The sequence below is a fragment of the Paramisgurnus dabryanus genome, chromosome 10 (assembly GCF_030506205.2).
Source record: "Paramisgurnus dabryanus chromosome 10, PD_genome_1.1, whole genome shotgun sequence".
NCBI lineage: Eukaryota > Metazoa > Chordata > Actinopteri > Cypriniformes > Cobitidae > Paramisgurnus > Paramisgurnus dabryanus.
Genome location: NC_133346.1, coordinates 22,110,982 through 22,125,383, shown reverse-complemented (window position 1 = coordinate 22,125,383; position 14,402 = coordinate 22,110,982). Strand labels below are relative to the sequence as shown.

The 14,402-nt window shown below is 35.0% G+C and overlaps 3 protein-coding genes and 1 pseudogene across 3 annotated transcripts; 1 reads left to right on the top strand and 3 right to left on the bottom strand.

The window, feature by feature from the left end:
• Positions 1 to 1,538: 1,538 nt before the first annotated feature.
• Positions 1,539 to 2,513, bottom strand: LOC135779542 (heat shock protein 30-like). Its single transcript, XM_065290312.2, has one exon. It carries the CDS (start codon positions 2,494 to 2,496, stop codon positions 1,729 to 1,731), a length of 768 nt encoding a protein of 255 aa, XP_065146384.1. The 5' UTR covers positions 2,497 to 2,513; the 3' UTR covers positions 1,539 to 1,728.
• A 3,999-nt stretch (positions 2,514 to 6,512) lies between these two features.
• LOC135779545 (heat shock protein 30-like) lies at positions 6,513 to 7,581 on the top strand (annotated as a pseudogene).
• A 2,598-nt stretch (positions 7,582 to 10,179) lies between these two features.
• Positions 10,180 to 10,951, bottom strand: LOC135779544 (heat shock protein 30-like). Its single transcript, XM_065290315.2, has one exon. The coding sequence runs from the start codon at positions 10,821 to 10,823 to the stop codon at positions 10,218 to 10,220; it is 606 nt and encodes a 201-aa protein (XP_065146387.2). The 5' UTR covers positions 10,824 to 10,951; the 3' UTR covers positions 10,180 to 10,217.
• A 593-nt stretch (positions 10,952 to 11,544) lies between these two features.
• LOC135779456 (uncharacterized) lies at positions 11,545 to 14,039 on the bottom strand. Its single transcript, XM_065290169.1, has 5 exons — positions 13,862 to 14,039; positions 13,485 to 13,790; positions 12,843 to 12,988; positions 12,560 to 12,654; positions 11,545 to 12,464 (listed from the first exon to the last, which is right to left on the bottom strand). The coding sequence occupies exons 1-5, from the start codon at positions 14,037 to 14,039 to the stop codon at positions 12,344 to 12,346; spliced, it is 846 nt and encodes a 281-aa protein (XP_065146241.1). The 3' UTR covers positions 11,545 to 12,343.
• Between the last annotated feature and the right edge of the window lie 363 nt (positions 14,040 to 14,402).

The following is a 14,402-nucleotide window of genomic DNA, read 5'->3' as shown; positions in this document are numbered from 1 at the left end:
TCCAGTTACACAGAATAAAGTATTATGGTGCAAACAACAAAAAATGTGATGTCTACATGTGGACACACCAGGTTTTGGGAGGTTAAAGATCAAATATAACATTTTGGAAATGTTCAGTCACACACACACTTCCCGTGGACACATTTGTGTTGTTCTATAGTTTAAATTTAGGATTAAGGTTAAAGTAGGGTTAATGCACGATACGATTTGACTACACAAAACACAACAATACAATAACAGAGATTATACTCTGTATAATTTATTATCAAAACAATAAAACAATGAGTGAAAGAAAATGCGCTCAGCACCATCTTGTGGCAAGCGTGCATTACTACGTGAATTTTCCAATGCATTATCTTTTAATAGTGATCAGGAATTCCAAGACGTTCTTGATCACTTCCATGCACTGACCAAAGCTCAGCGTTTTTCAATTTTTCATAAGCTTTTTTTATGTTATAATTTAATTTGTGCATTTGTGTGTCTGTATTCAATGTATAACCCTTCTTAAATTGTCAAATATGATCTCCAAAAATGGTGGGGGTAAAAATTAAAAAACAATATGAGTCTTGTGTTTCTTGGGATAAAACCATATCGAACCCACAACCTTGGTGCTGTAAGCCCCATGCACTGAACTATGTGAACTGGCATGTAATTTAACCAGTATCCAATGTAATTGTAGTCAATATTACAACGTCTATTGTTATTGTGCTCCTATTTAGGAGTAGATTTTTATGTTAAAGTCCATGCTAGAAGTGCATCATTGTGATGATTTTGGGGGGACACAGAGAAAATCAGGTGGCATAACCCACCCTAGAACCTCTCAAGATCCAGCCATACTGAACATCATCCGTAAAAACAATTTGCTTTTGCAGGTTGAATGATTTTGCGTAATGTCCTGTATTCATAACAAATCTCCCCTTACATAACATTAACAAACATTAATAATAATAAACTTTAAAAAAACTCCATAAACTTACGTCATAGTGCTGGCCACTCTATATCTTTATGTTTTCTCCAAAATATGCGAACACTTATTGCAGAGCATTTTTGTACACTCACCTGGGAATGGTGTGTAGACAAAGTTTTATAAGTTATATGTTAAGTAATCACATTAATGCTTATATCTGCGTGCCCTGTTAAAGATAGCATTGCCATGTCTGAGTCTCAGTAAAACTTTTCTCAGTAAGACTGAGTAATATAGAGAAGATGTTTCAATTCCAGGTATTCTTTTTCATACATTACATTTTTGAAAGGATATGAAATGATCAGAAGATACCCTGATTTATCAGCATACTATGGTGCTTTTGATGAACACTGAGTTTCATGATTTGTGAAGCAAATGCCCATTTTTTCAGTCATGATAAAATGTATTTATTTAGTTATTTATTTCTTTAAAATATCTTGCTTTGATTTTTTTATTGAAAGATAAAATTGATGTCCAAGTGATCAACAACAAACATTTCTCTCTCTCTCATTTACTATAGAGTTACCCAACTGACTGGAAGCAATTCTGAAGAAATGACAATGACAAAACAAGATGAAATTGGATGTTAAACTTTTTTATTTTACCCAATTTAGTAAAAAACAAAATAATCTTTGTTCTTTCACATTTTTATATTATTCAAAGAGTACAAAACAATTATAATGAACAGCAAAAGTGAATCAAATACAATATACAAATTGACCACACAGTCCAAATTCATTGAGTTGATCTTCTATTGAGAGTTTTTAAAATTGCTGATCAGTCTTGTGTGTTTCAGTGGTGTTGTTTTGAATCTTTTCAGTCTCTGTCTGTGTTGTCTTCACAGTTTGAGGGCAGTGAATGTGCAGCATCCTCTCAGGTGTTTCAGATATCTGATTGACTGATGCCTGTATGTAGAGCTTTCCATCAGTCATGGAGCAGGTCACTGTCTCAGGATTCACTCCTTCAGGCAGATCAAACACACGTCTGAACTCTTGGATTCTGTACGAGTACGAGTCTTTCCCATCCTCCTGCTTCTTCTCTGTCTTTCCGCTCACCTGCAGCTTCCTGCCCACCTGTTTGACTGACAGTTCTTCTGGAGAAAAGTCTTTAGTGTCCAGTGTCAACACAAAGCCACTTCCCTCTTTCTCCTGCACTGTACAGGTGAGCGGCTGGATCTCCTCAGAGTTTGACATTTGCTGGATCTCCTCAGAGATTTTGTGCTGTAGTTTCTCCAGGCTTCTCCTCATCTCCTGCAGTAGGTCAGTGTGTCTGTAAAGAGGTTCGATCTCCGGCCACAGACTGCACACTGGCCAGTCAATCCTCATGAATGGAGTGAGGAGGGAAGGCTGAAATCCATGCAGGCTCAACATTTTCAGTGTCTTCTCTGTTGTTGTTTTGCTTCTCAATCTCTCTGTGTCTCTCTCTGGTTGTGTGTTTAGGTTTGACTCGAGTGCTGTGAGTCTCTCAGCTTTATACTGCCTGTTTATCAGGACCAGCAAGTTCATGAACTTTCCAGGCAATACCACATTCATCCACTGGGTGGAGCATAGACTGAGTTCATGACGTCACACCAGTTGATTTCTGTGAAATGAGGAATCAACTCTGAACTGACCTTGCCGATTTTTTTATTTATTTAGCTATTTAGTGTTTACTTAACTTTTTAATTTAACTAATTTATTTGATGGACATAGCTTGAATGGTGGCCGCTGGGACTGAGCTGATGATGTCACATCATATGCTTTCAAATTTTGTGTAATGAATAATCAATCTATTCATCTATTGATATTATTGCTTATTATTTTTAGAATTGGTACAGTATTGTTTTGATGGGCAATGTAGGTGAATTTCTCAGAGAGAGAGAGAGAGAGAGAGAGAGAGAGAGAGAGAGAGAGAGAGAGAGAGAGAGAGAGAGAGAGAGAGAGAGAGAGAGAGAGAGAGAGAGAGAGAGAGAGAGACATGATAAACTGCAGTAATGGTTATATTCAGAGTTTAATGTGGTATTACAGCAAAACAGGCTGCTATAAATGTACAAAAGAAAAAAATCTCATGTTAAGCATTTTTAAATCTGATTCAGTAAAAAACGTGTAAACAACAAACATTATTTTTGTATAGTTAATACTTGCATGGTTTGAAAGAGTACAAAACAATTTATAGGAACAAAGCATAAAAATACATCTAAAGTTCATCATAGAATAGATTCAGAAAGCATTTATCTACCTTTAGCAAGAACAACCGTGTGACTGCATCATATCATTAATATTCATTTAATAATCAGCATGAATAGAAATAGTTTGATGTTTTCTGGGTATATTATCCACTTGTCATTTTCACACTTTATTTTTACATCCGCTGGCATACAACAAATAAAAAACCAGTCTGCAACTTCACCACACACATACTAGGAAATGCAAGGGCTATTTTTTACCCAACTTGATTTAGTTATGACACCAATAACATTATATGGTCACATATCATTATACTGTTGTGTTTTTGTTAAACTTCAGTTCATGAATACATTTACACAATTGGAAAATCCAATGTTATGAATATGACAGTTATGGTCACAACTTAAAATATGAACTCTTAGAGAATTAATTTATTATGATGTTAAACAAACATATATACATAGTTTATTTAAATAAACATCATGACAGATCTAAAGAATTCTTCTTTCACATATCCATTTATAATTTGCATAACACATATTATTACCCCATCCAGATGCAGTCATGACTGCACAATCGTAATTTTGGGTATATCCATATGCCCAGTATCTGAAACAGCAATAGGATTTTGAATAAAATAAATGATGTGTTAATATATTAAACTAAGTCTTAGAAAACTTTGGATAAATTCAATTATCTCTTACCCAGATGTTAGTGTGGTGCCATCAACCCATTTCCAGACTCTCTGTTCTTTTGTCAGACCGATCCAAATGCCAAGACCAGCATGTGTACGCAAAAACACCTGAAACAATAACACAAACTTTAAATTACAAATAATAACAAATATCAACAAACCACATTCTGCAGACCAATTCAGAGAAACAAACACAAACAAACTTACTTCAAATTACACTGCAATCTAAAAATGGTGCTCAATTTCACTAAAAGTTGTTCATTGGCTTGTTATCATAGGGGATCCATAAGTGATACTGTAGCACAACCACTTATGAATCTACACAGCTTCATTTGACTAAAGATAAAAGCTATATAACACTTAAAGTGGATCCCCAATGATTACTAGCCAGTAAATCACTTTAGCACCCTTTTTTAAATACACATCTAATGATTTTCTTTCACTCACTTCTTCCTCTTGGTTGTTTATAATCAGCAGATCTGCTCCTTTCTCTTTACAGTCTTGTCTGCTGTCACTCCAGCTCTTATATTCAGATGAAATGTAATAAAAACTGAACTTGTAGTAAATCCATGTAAAGCTATTGAAGTGCAAATCTGTAAATACAATCAGTTTGTTAGTTTTATTTATCCACACATAACATAAATGTTTATTTTGTGCTGTATACATTCAAGTGTTAAAATAATTTTTCTTAATGCCTTAAAGCAACACTATGTAGTTTTTTTACCTTTAAATAATGTCTCTAAAATTATTTCAGTGAAAGAACAACTTTTAACTGGACAAATTTTACTGTTGCTGCAACCTGAGCAACCTCCTAGCTGCTACAAGCACACTCTGAAAGTGGCGGTGGAGGGTAGCACACACAGCCCGCCCCTACCCCTGCCTGCAGAAGAGTGTCTGATACCAGGCACTGTTGCGCTTTTCAACCACATGGAGGAGCTGTAAGTCATTTTTACATGGAAACTACATAGTGTTGCTTTAATGCTGATGAATTATTACATACAAGCAATGTTGGGGAAACAGAAAATTTACTATTGAAAAGTTTAACAGCTAAATTAAAATGTATTTTATCTCAAGCAAGACGTTTGACTAGGTACATTTGTTTATTAGGTTTAAATAAAGTGATGGGTCATGGGTTCGTAACCCAGGGAACACATAATGTTAAAAAAATTTTATCTTTTAATGCACTGTAAGTCACTTTGGATAAAAGCGTTTGCCAAATGTATAAATGTTATGTAAATTATAAATAGCTTCTGCATTAACTTTTGTTCTTAATCACATACAAATTTGTGGGTTATTGTTAACTAATTCAAGTTTCATAATCATGAATAATATTTTCTAATGTTTGAGAGATAATAAATAAATGTTAGTCTACCTGTTAAGGCATCGATGAGTTCATCACTCTTCTTTTTGAACTGGTCTCGTTCTTCAGTCAAGATTTTGTTCTGGTTTAGTATCTTACTGTATTTTGTAAGTAATTCTTCTCTTTCGTTAGTCAAGTTATAGTTTTGTGTTAGTAGTTGTTTTCTTTCTTTAGTCAAGTTATAGTTGTGTGTTAGTTGTTTTCTCTCATTGTTGAAATAGACACAGATGACTATAACAGCAGTGAACAGAAAAACAGACAGTAAACACAAACACACTTGAACTGATCTGTGTCTTCTGTTCTTCACTGAGACTCTTCCTGAAAATCACACACATCAGATTACATTTGTCTTTTCCTTCTCACTTCAACAAATCAACTGATAAATGAATGTGAGTACCTGTATGTTGGAGCGCTTGCTGTCTCTCTGTACTCATTCTCTCTGTGTTTATCATCATTTCATCATTACTTACTAAATCTAAATTTTCATAGATGACCATCTCCTCTCTCTCTCCTCTATCCATGTTCAGAGTTTCAGGTCTGATCACACTATGATAAATAACCTCACACATCTCTGATCTCTTAAAGTCAAACAATATAACACTGTGCCAGTGCTGTATTAGTGCCAGTGCTTCAGTTTGGTTTGTTAAGGTTGCTGTTTTGTTCTTCTGTTTCATCAGCAAAAATAAAACCACACCATAAGACGTTTCAGTGTTCAAAGTGTGATCATGCTGCAAAAGTTGGCGTGCATTTACAGGTATTTATAGAAAGCAGTTTCACAGGGTCTACAAACAGGTTATGATGTAATGTAGTTTATGTAAACTCAAGACCTTTGAAGATGCTTTGAAGATCACATGAATATACAGAAGATCAGCAGTCCAGGGAGTTTCGCTAGGTTCAGTTCAAAATGTAGAGAATTTTTATCTCCATCATAACCTCCAAATGAAATGATATCCACAGTTTAAAGTCATAAAGCCTTATTTTTGTCTTATTACTGGGATGTTTTAGAATACAATTTGAAAGTTTGTTCTAACACTTATTTAAACGTACTTCTAAACGTAGGTTTTAGAGAAGCCTTAACATTCAGTCCTGTCAATCTTCACACCTTCCCAGTGACGAATATTCCGGTATGCTATTTTTTGTGCATTTCATATTGACTTAGGTAATTTGCCACTCTTATGCTCAACATTAAAAATATAGACCAACATTCAAGTACTGTCCATCAAAACAGTATACATTTTAAAAAAAATAAATAGTTTACTTTTTTAAGATTAGATGATGTCTCACTGGTTTGACTTCATGAACTCAGTCTATGCTCCACCCAGTGGATGAATGTGGCATTGCCTGGAAAGTTCATGAACTTGCTGGTCCTGATAAACAGGCAGTATAAAGCTGAGAGACTCACAGCACTCGAGTCAAACCTAAACACACAACCAGAGAGAGACACAGAGAGATTGAGAAGCAAAACAACAACAGAGAAGACACTGAAAATGTTGAGCCTGCATGGATTTCAGCCTTCCCTCATCACTCCATTCATGAGGATTCACTGGCCAGTGTGCAGTCTGTGGCCGGAGATCGAACCTCTTTACAGACACACTGACCTACTGCAGGAGATGATGGAGCAGCCTGGAGAAACTTCAGCACACAATCTCTGAGGAGATCCAGCAAATGTCAAACTCTGAGGAGATCCAGCCGCTCACCTGTACAGTGCAGGAGAAAGAGGGAAGTGGCTTTAAGTTGATACTGGACACTAAAGACTTTTCCCCAGAAGAACTGTCAGTCAAACAGGTGGGCAGGAAGCTGCAGGTGAGCGGAAAGACAGAAAAGAAGCAGGAGGATGGGAAAGACTCGTACTCGTACAGAATCCAAGAGTTCAGACGTGTGTTTGATCTGCCTGAAGGAGTGAATCCTGAGACAGTGACCTGCTCCATGACTGATGGAAAGCTCTACAGGCATCAGTCAATCAGATATCTGAAACATCTGAGAGGATGCTACACATTCACTGCCCTCAAACTGTGAAGACAACACAGACAGAGACTGAAAAGATTCAAAACAACACCAATGAAACACACAAGACTGATCAGCAATCTTAAAAACTCTCAACAGAAGATCAACTTAACAGCTTTGGACTGTGTGGTGGGATTTAACTAAAAATATCAGATAAATGTAGCTTTATATTACTGATATATTCATAATAATTGTTTTTTCTCCACTTTTTGAATAGAATATACATGTAAAACAAAGATTATTTTGTAATGAACTGTTTTTATGGAACTGGATAAAATAAAATGAATTACAATGTCAGGGGACATTATTGACTGAGCAACCATTTCACATCTTTACGTATCCATCCATGATGAACATTTGGATAGATCTTTTATAGGCGGATGCACACATAATTTCCATCTTATTTACCTATATACCCATGGGTAAATTGTAACGTTTGCACCTCTGTTACTTTGGGTGTAATTGAATGAGATCAGCCGGTTCTGGAAATAAACTTGAAGTGTTTCTTTTGTAGCAGAGATGTGTGTGTTGCTTGTGTAAAATCTGATTAATCAACATATTTTTAAGTCAAAACCAAAAGCATTAGGTTATGCAGCATCTCTCCCTTGCCTTTGGACCTGAAATGTTAAAATACTGACATTTTTTCTTTGCATGAAAACACTTCAATTAGCTTAATTGAACACTCGGGGGTGGTTTCCTGGACAGGACTAAAATGCATGAATGAACTGTTTTAATTTAAAAACACCTTGCACTCATATCTTAACATATTTCAGCGCCATTGTTTGTCTCAAAATGCACATCAGCAATGCTTTTATATGAGAGGTTATCGTACTTAAACGAACATACCGCAAGTTTCAGAACTGCTGTGCACTACACATAAATTATATATACTGTAATTTTGAAGAGGAAGCATTTTTACAAATCCAGTCTCCAATTAAAGAATGACAAAAAATACAAAACAAAAAGACAGTTATTGTAAAACCATTTTATTTTATCCAGCTCAGTACATAAAAAACATTTAATTGTCCAAAAATATATTTGTATTTACATATTATTTAAATAGTACAAAACAATTTTATGAATAGATAGATTTGTAATATAAAGCTAAAGTTCATCCCAAATTATAAGGTAAACAAATTTGAAAAACATTGTAAACTTCAAGTTTACAACATAGACTGTATAGATGTAAATTAATATGCTGAATTACCTGTGGAGAAGATAGAAAGTATACTTCGGTGTCCCTTGAGCCCCATCTTGGAAAATTAACATTACTCCAATATTGACTTTGGTCTTGTTGTTTTTCCTATCGCGTTGTCATTTTAAATCCCCTTTTCGCTTCATGGGCGACGTGTTTTAATGTCCTCGAAAATAGGTCTTCAACAGGCTTTCAAATCTGCCTCAAATCAAAGCATTAGATCGCGGGATCATCACGGTTTGCAGGATTCAGTCTGAACAGGTCGCATATGTGGGCTGCATACGTCATCAAACCTGGTTTATTTAAATTAACTGAGCATTACATTCGCAAGTCATAAGCATATTACATCAATTTACAATTAACTAAGAATAATTGTCAGTCTCCTATTGCACTCAATCCTGATCTCCCCCCAACCATACAAAATATTGGTCTTCTGTCCTGGAGGCTGAGAGGAATGTCTGAGTTTGACCATCTATTTGATAATGGTCAAATGAGGTCATTTCAGTCGTTAAGGGAGGAATTCAACCTGCCCAGCAATGATTTTTATTAATTTCTTCAATTACGGCATTTTTTAGAATCTAAAGAAGGTAATATACGATTTGATCTTACTGAAGTGGAAAAACAGCTTCTCTCTTTATTTACTCTTAAGAGTAAGATCTCTGAGTTATATGTTTTGCTGTCCAATATTGGTCCTTCAAAGTTTGACGCTCTGAGGGTGATATGGGAAAAGGACTTGGGTTCAGAACTTAGTAATGAGGAGTGGTTATCTGTTTGTACATTGTTTTCCCCAAAGGTGTCTCAATATCGGCCCACGAACAAAATTTTAAACTTATCCACAGAACTTATCTAACTCCAGTTCGACTTCATAAAATGTTCCCTAACTCTTCCCAATTGTGTTTTAAGTGTAAGACAGACATTGGCACAGTGATGCATGTGTTAACCCTGGTATTCACTGTGTGAATTAAATATAGATTAATCTTTATTAAAGGTGTATTTCATTTTGTGGTTTGATTATTAGCATTGTTACATACTGACAGCATCAGACATTCAGAAGTGTGAACAGACTTTGCTGAAATGAGGGACTGAGGACACACAGGTCTTTTATGGATATACTGTTTTTGAATACTGCCCAATATTAAAGTTAAAGATGGACAGTACATGAGTGCTGAAGGTCTGTAAAGTCACACAATCTATTTGTTATTTCAATCATCTTATTTAATAGGCTTTATGCCCAGCTGCACTACTTCCTGAACTTCAGCCAGCTCCTTATCTGCCATTATTGGACAAACTGATTAATCCAGGTGTGCCTGATTATTGTGACTACTGAGGTCAGGCACACCTGGATTAAGCAGTTTGTCCAATAATGGCAGACAGGAAACAAAGAGCTGGCTGAAGTTCAGGAAGTAGTGCAGCTGGGCATAAAGCCTATTAAAATAAGTTAGTGTCTGACTGGCAGTTGGGGAGGAGCCCCACCATAAAGCTTGGGGTCCTGGTATGCCTGATTGTCCGCTGTTCACTACACATCAATTATATATACTGTAATTTTTTAAGAGGAAGCGTTAACAAATCCGGTCTCCAAATAAAGAATGAATAAAAAATACAAAACAAAAAGAAAGTTATTGTTAGGCAATTTTATTTTATTCAGCTCAGTACATAAAAATATACATTTAATTGTACAAAAATATTTTTGTTGTTGTATTTACATATTATTTAAAAAGTACAAAACAATTATTATGAAAAGATTAGTAATATGTAATTAGTAATAGATCCCAAATTGTAAGGTAAATTAAATCACACAGTCCAAATCTGTTGAGTTGATCTTCTGTTGAGAGTTTTTAAGATAGCTGATCAGTCTTGTGTGTTTCAGTGGTGTTGTTTTGAATCTTTTCAGTCTCTGTCTGTGTTGTCTTCCCAGTTTGAGGGCAGTGAATGTGCAGCATCCTCTCAGGTGTTTCAGATATCTGATTGACTGATGCCTGTATGTAGAGCTTTCCATCAGTCATGAAGCAGGTCACTGTCTCAGGATTCACTCCTTCAGGCAGATCAAACACACGTCTGAACTCTTGGATTCTGTACGAGTACGAGTCTTTCCCATCCTCCTGCTTCTTCTCTGTCTTTCCGCTCACCTGCAGCTTCCTGCCCACCTGTTTGACTGACAGTTCTTCTGGGGAAAAGTCTTTAGTGTCCAGTATCAACTTAAAGCCACTTCCCTCTTTCTCCTGCACTGTACAGGTGAGCGGCTGGATCTCCTCAGAGTTTGACATTTGCTGGATCTCCTCAGAGATTTTGTGCTGAAGTTTCTCCAGGCTGCTCCTCATCTCCTGCAGTAGGTCAGTGTGTCTGTAAAGAGGTTCAATCTCTGGACACAGACTGCACACTGGCCAGTGAATCCTCATGAATGGAGTGATGAGGGAAGGCTGAAATCCATGCAGGCTCAACATTTTCAGTGTCTTCTCTGTTGTTGTTTTGCTTCTCAATCTCTCTGTGTCTCTCTCTGGTTGTGTGTTTAGGTTTGACTCGAGTGCTGTGAGTCTCTCAGCTTTATACCGCCTGTTTATCAGGACCAGCAAGTTCATGAACTTTCCAGGTAATACCACATTCATCCACTGGGTGGAGCATAGACTGAGTTCATGACATCAACTCTGAACTGACCTTGCTGATTATTTATTTATTTATTTATCTATTTAGTGTTGACTTAACTAATTAATTTGATGGACAAAGCTTGAATGATGAAGCTCTATATTACCAAAATAATTTTCTCATCATTATTAACATTAAAAACTGTAAATAATATCAATTACACAAACTTTGATTTCCATGTGATGTCTGCATATTTGTAAAACATACGAAAATATTCATCATGGTTGATTTCTTTTTAAATGTAATATATAAGAATATTTTATTAGTATCAGCACTGTACGTTAAAGTTCATGAACTTTCGAGGTAATACCAGATTCATCCACTGGGTGGCCGCGTGGACTGAACTGATGACGTCACATCATATGCTTTCTAATTTTGTGTAATGAAGAATCAACTCTGAACTTAATCACCTAACAGAAATCTATTTATTTATTTATATTTTTGTTTATTATTTTAAATATTGGTACAGTATTGTTTTGATGGGCAATGTTGGTGAATTTCTCAGAGAGAGAGAGAGAGAGAGCCATGATAAACTGCAGTATTGGTTATATTCAGAGTTTAATGTGGTATTACAGCAAAACAGGCTGCTATAAATGTACAAAAGAAAAAAATCTCATGTTAAGCATTTTTATTTAATCTGATTCAGTAAAAAACGTGTAAACAACAAACATTATTTTTGTATAGTTAATACTTGCATGTTTTAAAAGAGTACAAAACAATAGGAACAAAGCATAAAAATACATCTAAAGTTCATCATAGAATATATTCAGAAAACATTTATCTACCTTAAGCAAGAACAACCGTGTGACTGTGGCATCATATCATAAATATTCATTTAATAAGTTTATAATCAGCTTAAATCTGCAGAGGCCCTGATCCCAAAGCTGCTATAATCATGTGACACAAGCTTAACACATACACAAACATATATAATCAGCATGAATCTTAGAAATAGTTTGATGTTTTCTGGGTATATTATCCGCTTGTTATTTTCACACTTTATTTTTACATCCGCTGGCATACAACAAATAAAAAACCAGTCTGCAACTTCACCGCACACATACTAGGAAATGCAAGGGCTATTTTTTACCCAACTTGATTTAGTTAAGACACCAATAACATTATATGGTCACATATCATTATACTGTTGTGTTTTTGTTAAATTTCAGTTTATGAATACATTTACACAATTGGAAAATCCAATGTTATGAATATGACAGTTATGGTCACAACTTAAAATATGAACTCTTAGAGAATTAATTTATTACCATATTAAACAAACATATCTACATAGTTTATTTAAATAAACATCATGACAGATCTAAAGAATTCTTCTTTCACATATCCATTTATAATTTACATTATAACACAGATTATTACCCCATCCAGATGCAGTCATGACTGCACAATCGTAATTTTGGGTATATCCATATGCCCAGTATCTGAAACAGCAATGGGATTTTGAATAAAATAAATGATGTGTTAATATATTAAACTAAGTCTTAGAAAACTTTGGTTAAATTCAACGATCTCTTACCCAGATAGTGTGGTGCCATCAACCCATTTCCAGACTCCCTGTTCTTTTGTAAGACCGATCCAAATGCCAAGACCAGCATGTGTACGCAAAAACACCTGAAACAATAACACAAACTTTAAATTACAAATAATAACAAATATCAACAAACCACATTCTGCTTACCAATTCAGAGAAACAGACACAAACAAACTTACTTCAAATTACATCTAAAATTAGCCAGTGATCCACTTTAGCTCAATTTATTATAGTGTGTGTAGACATCTAATGATTTTCTTTCACTCACTTCTTCCTCCTGGTTGTTTATAATCAGCAGATCTGCTCCTTTCTCTTCACAGTCTCGTCTGCTGTCACTCCAGCTCTTATATTCAGATGAAATGTAATAAAAACTGAACTTGTAGTAAATCCATGTAAAGCTTTTGAGGTGCGAATCTGTTAATACAATCACTTTGTTAGTTTTATTTATCCACACATAACATAAATGTTTATTTTGTGCTGTATATATTCAAGTGTTAAAATAATTTTTCTTAATGCCTTAATACTGATGAATTATTACATACAAGCAATGCTGGGGAAACAGAAAATGTACTATTGAAAAGTTTAACAGCTAAATTAAAATGTATTTTATCTCAAGCAAGATGCTTGACTAGGAACATTTGTTTATTAGGTTTAAATAAAGTGATGGGTCATGGGTTCGTAACCCAGGGAACACATAATGTTAAAAAAAAATTATCTTTTAATGCACTGTAAGTCACTTTGGATAAAAGCGTTTGCCAAATAAATGTTATGTAAATTATAAATAGCTTCTGCATTAACTTTTGTTCTTAATCACATACAAATTTGTGGGTTATTGTTTACTAATTCAAGTTTCATAATCATGAATAATATTTTCTAATGTTTGAGAGATAATAAATAAATGTTAGTCTACCTGTTAAGGCATCGATGAGTTCATCACTCTTCTTTTTGAACTGGTCTCGTTCTTCAGTCAAGATTTTGTTCTGGTTTAGTATCTTACTGTATTTTGTAAGTAATTCTTCTCTTTCGTTGGTCAAGTTATAGTTTTGTGTTAGTAGTTGTTTTCTTTCTTTAGTCAAGTTATAGTTGTGTGTTAGTTGTTTTCTCTCATTGTTGAAATAGACACAGATGACTATTACAGCAGTGAACAGAAGAACAGACAGTAAACACAAACACACTTGAACTGATCTGTGTCTTCTGTTCTTCACTGAGACTCTTCCTGAAAATCACACACATCAGATCACATGTGTCTTTTCTTTCTCAAATCAACTGATAAATGAATGTGAGTACCTGTATGTTGAAGCGCTCGCTGTCTCTCTGTACTCATCCTCTCTGTGTTTATCATCATTTCATCATTACTTACTAAATCTAAATTTTCATAGATGACCATTGTCATCTCTTCTCTCTCTCCTCTATCCATGTTGAGAGTCTCAGGTCTGATCACACTATGATAAATAACCTCACACATCTCTGATCTCTTAAAGTCAAACAATATAACACTGTGCCAGTGCTGTATTAGTGCCAGTGCTTCAGTTTGGTTTGTTAAGGTTGCTGTTTTGTTCTTCTGTTTCATCAGCACAAATAAAACCACACCATAAGACGTTTCAGTGGTAAAAGTGTGATCATGCTGCAAAAGTTGGCGTGCATTTAAAGGTATTTATAGAAAGCAGTTTCACAGGGTCTACAAACAGGTTATTATGTAATGTAATTTATGTCAACTTAAGACCTTTGAAAATGCTTTGAAGATCACATGAATATAAAGAAGATCAGCAGGGAGTGATGAGTTTTGCTAGTTCAGTTCAAAATGTAAAGGATTTTTATCTCCATCATA

What these genes read in the sequence shown, in the direction of transcription:
- LOC135779542 (XM_065290312.2), bottom strand. Translation starts at nt 2,496, where the DNA reads ATGAATGTGGTATTGCCTGGAAAGTTCATGAACTTGCTGGTCCTGATA.
- LOC135779544 (XM_065290315.2), bottom strand. Translation starts at nt 10,823, where the DNA reads ATGTTGAGCCTGCATGGATTTCAGCCTTCCCTCATCACTCCATTCATG.
- LOC135779456 (XM_065290169.1), bottom strand. Translation starts at nt 14,039, where the DNA reads ATGTGTGAGGTTATTTATCATAGTGTGATCAGACCTGAGACTCTCAAC. An exon ending in ACTCATCGATGCCTTAACAG is followed by an intron (nt 12,989 to 13,484) that starts GTAGACTAACAT and finishes TTGTATTAACAG; the next exon opens with ATTCGCACCTCAAAAGCTTT. An exon ending in TAAACAACCAGGAGGAAGAA is followed by an intron (nt 12,655 to 12,842) that starts GTGAGTGAAAGA and finishes TTATTGTTTCAG; the next exon opens with GTGTTTTTGCGTACACATGC.